Below are 9,738 nucleotides of genomic sequence, written 5' to 3' on the forward strand. Positions count from 1 at the left end.
ATATATATATATATATATATATATATATATATGAAATGTGTGAATGCACATTAACATATATTATAGGATACAAGTTCGATTGGTTTCACGTTGTAAAGGTTTCAATCAAGAAATTAGATTTCCTTTTCAAGAGTACTCACTTTCATTGACTAAATATTTTGGAGTATTTTTATGAGCATAGTTTATGCGATAACTATAAAAGCTATGCATGCATTAATTTAGAGCATATATTTGATCCTAAACCCCGCAGAGTGGCGGGAATAGTTTCTTATGATCCAAAACGTTACAAGTGCTCGTTTTGTTTTTTTTATCAACAGCTTCTATATATAATAATGCTAGTTGATAGAATGAGTTTTCTCACGAAGATGACATACATTCATTTGATACATATTATAAAAATAAAATAATTATGAAAAAGTAAAGTTTTGTACTTTCTTTTAAAAGTAAAAAATATAAAAAAAAATAATAATGTCAAATCATGTAAACAATTTATCTGGATCAAAATATAATTTCTTTTTTCCTATATCTTATCTATTAATTGACAACAAATGATACAACAGACTGTGTGTAAAACCGTGATTTTCTTAATACATGATCATTGATTAAAAATAATTAAAGGATAAATTAAATTTCTATTTCTATTAAATTTTTATTTTGTGTGATTTTTTCATACATTCAAGAAGAATTATGATAAAACCCAAATGTATTGCAGTCTACTAGTACATGACTATAGAGCACTACGAAAGTAAGCAATATTAAAGTGAAAAAATTACTATGATTAATCAACTATAACTTCAATTAAGTCTAGTAAGAAATCCTCAACAGTTGATTTTAATAATTTTATTTTTGTATAGAAAGATGACTATAATCACTTTTTAAATTTGACAGAGACTCAAAAGAAACTAAATCCAAATTTAAAAGATAAAAAAATTATTTTTTTCGTGCAATTGACATTGATGTTTGTAAATCAAAGTCTACGTTACATTACACCTCACTTTATAATTTCTGTCTTTATCTTGAAAAGTGAAACTAACAGAAACACTTAATAATTGTTGCGTTTAACTTAACTTCTCTGTTAAAATACATTTCATTTAATAATAATAATAATAATATGAACGAATTTTATAATATTCTGCTTACATTTATTTGTTTCAGATAACTATCATAAGCCTGTGGCTTTTAGCTCTGGCCATTGTTAGCCTTTTTTTTTTTTGTTGAGAAAATAGAACATAAAGAGACTCTACATATGTAACTACAGTTGTTTATGTTTCAAGCAGTAAAATGGTACAATTTTATTTTCAAAATTATCAATTTGAGAAATTCTTAATATATCTTAAACTTGATTTATTTCCATCAAGTTGTGTGTACAAAAAAGAACTTATATTGAAAAGATTGTTTTTAAGTATGAATTTAAATTATATTTATAGTTAATATAAAATTGTATTGTAAGTATGAATTTATTTATTTATATTTAAATTCAGTCTAAAATTATGTTTGTTAAAGCTTTAGTATAAATTAAATTAAACTAAAGTTTGATACACAAGACTTCGGTAATAAAAACTAATATTAAGTGTAACTTCTAAACTAATTAAAAAAATTATATTGTAAAGAATAATCTCAACATAAAATTTTAAAGAAAGGGAATATTTGAAAAACGATTTCATAAGAAAACATTGTCCTTCTAACTTAACCATTAAATATTTTCAAAGTTATCCTAATAAGTAATTTAGAAAAAAAAATAGTAACATTTTAATGCTTTTAGCAAGTTGTTGTGGCTGTCCTTTGAGAAAAAGATAAAACTACCAATGAAGCTTAACTTGGAAATATACATTTGGAGAGGCCTTAAATAGTCCAACCATTTTAAGATTAAGAAGGATGTGAAACTATATATATATATATATATAAAATTAATCTAATCTCTAAATATAGTCCCAACAATAAAATTGTTTCGATGATCTAAACTATATTATAATTTGAATTAGTTAAATTAAATTATCTAAATTATTATTAATCAGTTAAAATTATCTGAATTATTTCAACTATTATCAATTTATATTTTATTTTAAAGTATATTTTTGAGTAATATAAATTATAACTTTTAGCAATTATATATATATATATATATATATATATATATATATATATATATATATATATATATATATATATAAAGTGAGTTCTATTTATAGTTCGGGTGACTATTTTTGTCTGTGTATATTTGATTAATTCGAATTTATGACGCTCACGTGACGTAGTGGCTCTTATTTTAAATTAAATGAGTGGAAATGTGGGATCTTATGGTGTTTTGTTGTTTTTGGAAGTGTGGTGTGGTGTCAACTGTCAACTAACCCACATGATGTTTTAATATTGTTTCTCTTACCTCACTATTTCCATTTAGGCACTGCCTGTCATGTTCTTGTTCTAGTGTTTTAGCTTTATTTGAGATTAGTTGACTTACACATTCAATAATTCAAGGTGTAATTTATGTTCTTATCTATTTTCAGTCAAGCGTATTGTTGTTTTAAAGACGAAGAAGAAAATAAACACAAAGGAAATTTATTGTTTTTATATAATAAACATTCTTTCGTTTTCACCACTTGCAAGATCAATTTGATTAATTGATTAGGAGTAAGAGTTATTTAACCGTCCTTTAAGGCTTCAATATTTTTCTTTTAAGATTAATTTAGTTTTAAATCCAAAATCTTGTTTAATTTAAAGGCTATTTTTTTTTTTCACATTGTCTTTTAGGTTTAATATTTTATTTGGTTTCTAGTTTGAGAGTAATGTGTTCAAAGTGGTTCTATCTTTTTTTTAGAGTTCACTATTATTCTATATTTTGTAAAAATGGTTTAAGTTAATCCTTTTGGCTTACGACGTTAAAAACTTAATGGTATAATTGTCCATCTGGCCAAAAGTGAATGAGGTGTCCAGTTTTGTAAATTATAAAAATAAAAATTAATGAGATCGTGGTTGTACCAAAAATTAAGATGAGATGTAAATTGAGATGTAAATTATAAAAATAAAAATTAATTGAGATGTAAATTATAAAAATAAAAATTAATGATGTGGAAAAAGTTTAACAGAGAGATAAATGAGATCGTGGTTGTACCGTTTTGCTACTACTCGTGAAACTGTTGTGCGTCATGACTAATTGCAGGGTGGAGGAAGTGAAGAAGTTTCCATCTCCTTCACCATGCCCATCATCTACCTTTTATTTACCTTCATCATCACCATAAACCTCCATTCTTTTAACACAGACATTATCACATCTCACATGTACAAATAGAAAAAAACAACCCATTACCCATTTCTTTATCTCGAGTCCAAAATCAACACACCATTCGAGCACCGTCATTTTTCAAGTTTAACACATACACAATAACATTTGCGAAACTCACACGGTCATCATTCAAAATCTTCATTCTCTTTCCATTTCTCCTTTATCCATTCATGCATAGAGTATAAAAAAACAAAAAGGGAGTCATCATTCCACCACCACCCAACTCATTGAATGCTGGAATCACAAAGCAATTAAAAACAAGGAGCAAGGTAAGGAGAAATCCCAAATTGCAAGATAATGAATACCAAAACCTAAAACGCAAAATCAACTCAAGGAAAGGAAACCAATTCGCAAACAAAGAAAAGAACCCCAAAATGTAAAAACCAACCCTAATTTAAAACCCTAATTTGAAATCCTAAAAATTTGCAAGTTCTAAAACACAAGAAAAGGAAACCCGAAAATGTTGCAATATGAAATCTCCTTCTTGCAAAACACTCTCGAATTGGAACAAAAAGGGATGAAAAACCCAATGTTACATCTTCAAGTTGGAGATTTTTGGAGCCATAGTCTTTTGGTTGGGTTGATGAGGCTCATTAAAGACAAGAGACATTCAAATGGAATCTGCCCAAGCTCTACAAAAGAGTGTGCTTGGATTAAGAAGAATTGCCACATCAATTTGATCAGTTGCCACAAAACTAGACAGGTCATTTATTATCGACTAAGGTGGATATTACTCTGTTATGTTTTTAACATCGTAAGCCAAAAAGATCATTTTGAACCGTTTTTACAAAATATGAAACAATAGTAAATTGTCAAAAAAGAGTAAGACCACTTTGAAATATCGCCCCAAATTAAGAACTAAATTATGTATTAAACCTTTTTTTACATCTTCATATTTTGAATAATTTTGTCATCTCACTATAGCTCAATTATAACAAAAATGTTCATAGACAAAAAAATTATAGAAAAATGCAATTAAGTAATGATCAAATTACTTCTCTTTTTCATGAACTTGAGATTGAATGCCTATATAAGTCGATAAGTAATTTTGAGTTTAAATTATAACATTTATTGTCGATAAAAAAAATATATAGTATAAATGTATTACATATTATTTTTTTTATCATATAGCATAATACTCATTTCTAGTTGAATATATGTGAATTATTAAGATGACTTGTACTTCCTTATTCCTGTTAAGTCAATACAACACTCCATAAGACACTAAAATTTTATGTCTCATGATTAACTATAATGATTCAGAGGTCAATAAGTATGTAATTTTTTCTAATTATTTTTTAAATAATGCAATATATTTTAGATATATTTGATTGTTGTGGCGATTTATAAATATTTAATAAAATATTTGCTATATTAAAAAAGATTTGATAAATGTTATCTTTTAATATTTATTGATATAGTTAAATAAGATAATTATTTAAAAATATCAAATAAAATATCTAAAGATATATATTTTTTTTCAAATTATATATCATGTATCATAAACATGTGTCAATCATTAAAGTTTTTTTCCTAGAAAAAATAGAAAAAATTGTAAGGTTGAATTTTTGTTGTTTGTTCTCTCTTTTTTATTTAGCCAATTTTTTTCATTGTTTCATATTTTTCTTGCTTTCTTCATGTCATGCTTAACTTGATTTTTTTTGTGATTTTGAGGTATCATAAAATTTTAATCAATTTATTTTTATACTTTCATGAACTCAACTTTGTTATAGTTATAGTAACACACCTTAAAATATTCAAAAAACATTCATGCAACAAAAAATATTATTTTTAACATATTTTTATATTCCATACTTAATAAATTCAATTATAACAAATCTTAATTAAAATATTTATTTTAAAATACAACAATCAATTTAAAATCCACCATTAAAAGATAAATAAAGACATAATATCCACTAATCACATTGTGTAAATTGCTATATCATCTCTGTCCACTTTTTATTTGATTAGGCTTTTCCATTAATATATTTTTCCATAATATGTCTTTCTATGCATAATCTTTATTTTCACTTGGTTAAAATATAATTTCTACTTGTTTATTTTGAATTCATATTTTCCTATTCACATGTGTTATTATTTTTTCTTCCTTGAAGAAGTCGAAATATAATTTTATTGATTCTACTTCTAAAATTAGAGATGGAATTCCTATTTATTAATTGTAATTATTCACATGTGTGCATTTTGTATTCCATTTTCAATTATTACTATTATTGACCATCATTTCTAGAAGTAGACATATAATTTTTATTTGCTACTTTTTAAATAATCACATGCATGTAGGACCCGTGTTGCAATGTTATCAATGATATGATTATATGTTGACTATATATCAATTGATTTATATATTAATGAGATTTTTGGCATTGTGAATATGATATTTGGGAAAAAAGTTAAGATATTGGCTTTGTTGTTAATTTAACTTCTTTCCATGTCTTAAAATTCGATCAATAATACAATAAATAAGAACAACTTTTATATATTTTAAATTAAAGTTATTAAAATATTTCTTTTCCGTGTGTAAAATTTTTATTTTCATCTTAATTTTAAATTAAAGTTATTAAAATTTGGCTATTATATATAATTTATGTTTGATGTAATTTCCATATGAACACGGGACATGATGTTCTTATATATATAAACTATTAAATGCTCGTATAAAAGATTATCTGGATACACAAATTGTAATCATCAACCTAAGATCATATAGATCAAGTTACAATTTAATCGTCATATTTAAATTACTACGAATAGAAAAAGTTGCATATAGACTATATATATATATATAAGCTAATCTAGTAGTAATGCATAAATAAATAAATAAAAGAATTTATCCCATAACTATTTCTGATACTTAAATTTGTGACAATTTTTTTTTTCACAAAATTTATCACTATGTAGAAGATTTAAACTAGAAAATTGGAACAAAGTAGTTTGGAATGAGAAGCAAAGACATGTGATATAAAATTAATCAAAGTTGACTATTGGCATATAATGGAATGAGAACATTATAATTTTTTATTATAGGAAAAAAAATTGCAGAATGGTTCCTCCACTTACAACAGATGATGAGTATTTAGGAATTAAGTGATGAGTGGGGATTGCAGAGACAGTAGAAAAAGCAGAAGTGAAGTGAAGTTTGAGTAGAGAAGAGATAAAAATGGCCGGTGAGGTGGTTCCTGTGGATTTATCACCACCGGTCAATGGTTTCGCCGGCAAGATTACGCGTTCCGTTGTCATCACTTGCCTCGTTGCTGCATCTAGTGGACTCATTTTTGGATATGACGTCGGAATTTCAGGTTCATTCTTCATCTTCTTAGTTAACGCTTTTCTAAAGTTTTTCATCTCACCATCATATTGCCTTTTGAAGACTTTGCTTTTAAGTTTCAACTCTAATTTCACTTCGGTGATTTTAGAGTGTCTGTGAGAGAGATCTCGCATAACATGATTCTTACTGTAATGGTTATACTAGCTTTCTCTGAAATTTCATATAAATAACATCTCAAACTTAATTACTTTTCTTAGAAATTATTTTTTCCTTCCTCAGATTTTACTAGTTTTTTTATTTGTAAGGACATGGGTGAATAAATTATTAATTTTGTACTCAAGTCAATTTTGAATGTATAATTATCGCCAACTTCAAGAAATGAGTGTTATACTAATTAAGTTAGGCGAGTTTCTAGTAAGCTTTTTTAATGGAAACTAAACTTTGCCAAAACAAACATTTTATTACCACAGAATAATTGAATCATTCCAAGTACAAAACTAATATTAAAAATAAGATTGATAGTAAAAACTGTTTTTTACTCTCAAAATATTACCTTTTTTTAAATAGAGTTTTTATTAAATTGAATGTGAACAATTTCAGGAGGTGTGACAACAATGGTACCATTTCTGGAAAAATTCTTCCCAAATATACTGAGAAAGATCGAAAGTGCTGAAGTAAACATGTATTGTGTGTATGACAGTCAAATATTGACACTCTTCACCTCTTCTTTATACCTTGCTGGATTAGTGTCATCTCTGGCAGCTAGTAGAATCACCAAAGCATTTGGTCGGAGAAACATCATCCTCTTCGGAGGAACCGTCTTTCTTGCTGGTAGTGCCTTAAATGGAGGGGCTGAAAATATTGCTATGCTCATATTAGGTCGTATTCTACTCGGCTTTGGGGTTGGTTTTACAAATCAAGTGAGTCAACAAATTCTTATTTCATATACTGCTGCTGCTTTTATAATTCATAATAACAGAAAATGGCTGTAAGAATATAATTTCTCAATTCATGTCATATTAGTATATACTGACCACTACAATCATCTAAGCATAATGATTTAGGGTAGTTCTGTCCTCCAATCTATAACAACCAAAATAATAAACGATATATATGTATATATATATATAGGTTGACATCTATCGTATTTTGATTTTTGTTTCTATTAATGTTGAATGAATTTGGAAAAGGCTGCGCCATTGTATCTTTCTGAAATAGCTCCACCGAAAAGGCGAGGAGCTTTCAACGCGGGCTTTAATTTCTTCGTAGGAATAGGAGTGCTTGCCGCAGGCTGCATAAACTATGGAACCGCAAAGCACACGTGGGGGTGGCGGGTCTCTCTTGGCCTGGCCGTGGTGCCTGCAGCAGTTATGACAGTGGGTGCATTGCTTATAACTGACACCCCAAGTAGCTTGGTTGAGCGTGGCAAAATAGACCAAGCCAGAAGAGCCTTGCGCAAAGCCAGAGGATCCTCCACCGATGTTGAACCTGAGTTGGAAGAACTGATTAAGTGGTCTCAGATTGCAAAATCTGTGGAGCAGGAACCCTTCAGGACCATATTTGAGAGGCAGTATCGACCCCACTTGGTCATGGCAATTGCTATCACATTTTTTCAACAACTCACAGGGATTAACGTCGTGGCATTCTATGCTCCTAACCTCTTTCAATCAGTGGGATTGGGACACGATGCTGCTTTACTTTCTGCCATTATACTCGGAACAGCCAACCTTGGTTCTATTGTCTTGGGTACTGCCATTGTTGATCGGTTTGGTCGAAGGTTCTTGTTCGTAACCGGTGGTATATGCATGTTTCTTTGCGAGGTAAGCAATAATTATTTATCATTTTATTATTTGACACGTGGGGGCAGCCATAATAATTAACAGTTTTTGTGATGACTGCTGTGAAGGTTGCGTTGTCCATTATGCTAGCAGTGGCAACTGGTGTTCATGGAACAAAGGATATATCAAAGGGAAATGCGATTGTTGTGTTGGTGTTACTCTCTGTGTACGCTGCAAGCTTTGGTGGGTCGTGGGGGTCTCTCACATGGCTCATTCCGAGTGAGATTTTCCCCTTAAAAGTCAGAAGCACTGGACAAAGCATAGCTATTGGCGTGCAGTTCGTAACCATATTTATATTATCTCAGACATTCTTGGTAATGCTATGCCACTTTAAGTTTGGTGCCTTCGTGTTCTACGCGGGTTGGATTGTTGTAATGACAATCTTTATTATTCTTTTCTTGCCCGAGACAAAAGGAGTTCCTTTGGAGTCCATGTACATGGTATGGAGTAAACACTGGTTTTGGCGCCACTTTGTAAAAGTTCCCCAACAAAATCTTCCATGAACTAAATATTACTTTGGGTATTGTTGTTTGTAATAAGAATTGAATTGTGATATATATATTGTTTAGCTTTTAATTTGTGTTTGGTTATTATCTCAATATGGTATCAGAGCACATGTTTCTGCTGCGTCACTTCTTGTTTAATCTTCCTCTTGTTTCTTCGTTATTGCTTTTCTTCTTTTACAGATTTTTCGAGTGCTGAAAATAGTTCTATTTCCTTTTTACTGTTTATATGCAAGTGAGAATCTGTGTTATTCTTGTCATTTCAGAAACAGAATTACCATTCTTGGACTCTTCCATGGAAAAACAAGTTGAATTTTCCGATAAACTCATTCGTTAAATAGGGAGAAATAAATGTCATTCCAAGGTTCTTTCTACACCAAATCACTGTAACAGCACTTTCTCCGCAACTGGGCAACAGCTGCTCTCTCAATGAACTGTGATTCGTTAAGATTGAAGACAAATTGGTTGGTAGTAATTTCAAATCCAAAGATACCTTTTTCAACACTTAATTTAAAATATAAAAATAATTTTTTGGATTTAAAAGTATCTTTCAAAATATTTAATTTAAAAAATATTTTTATATTTTGAATTACACATTCTGAGAAATATTTCTGAATTTAAAAATACTTTTTTAAAATATCCAATTTAAAATATATTTTTTAGATTGAGTATTTTAAAAAATATTTTTTGGATTTGAAAATACTTCACCAAATACTTAATTTAAAAAGTATTAAAAGAAAAAAAAAAGCTTCAGGAGATTACTTTTATAATTTTATGAACTCAAATATTTTTTTTTAATTATTTTAGGAATTTCATCTTTATTATCTT

At 28.4% G+C, this 9,738-nt stretch overlaps 1 protein-coding gene across 2 annotated transcripts; it reads left to right on the top strand.

Annotated features, from left to right (window-relative positions):
• Window positions 1-6,369: 6,369 nt before the first annotated feature.
• LOC106761012 (sugar transport protein 5) lies at window positions 6,370-9,039 on the top strand. 2 transcript variants are annotated; one of them, XM_014644481.2, is made up of 4 exons: window positions 6,370-6,600; window positions 7,170-7,489; window positions 7,760-8,389; window positions 8,476-9,039. In XM_014644481.2, the coding sequence occupies exons 1-4, from the start codon at window positions 6,462-6,464 to the stop codon at window positions 8,908-8,910; spliced, it is 1,524 nt and encodes a 507-aa protein (XP_014499967.1). In that variant the 5' UTR covers window positions 6,370-6,461; the 3' UTR covers window positions 8,911-9,039. The 2 variants fall into 2 exon arrangements, with proteins under 2 accessions (XP_014499967.1, XP_022636399.1); XM_022780678.1 differs by having other exon boundaries at window positions 7,317-7,489.
• The last annotated feature ends 699 nt before the right edge of the window (window positions 9,040-9,738 follow it).

The sequence above is a fragment of the Vigna radiata genome, chromosome 5 (genome assembly GCF_000741045.1).
Source record: "Vigna radiata var. radiata cultivar VC1973A chromosome 5, Vradiata_ver6, whole genome shotgun sequence".
Taxonomy (NCBI): domain Eukaryota; kingdom Viridiplantae; phylum Streptophyta; class Magnoliopsida; order Fabales; family Fabaceae; genus Vigna; species Vigna radiata.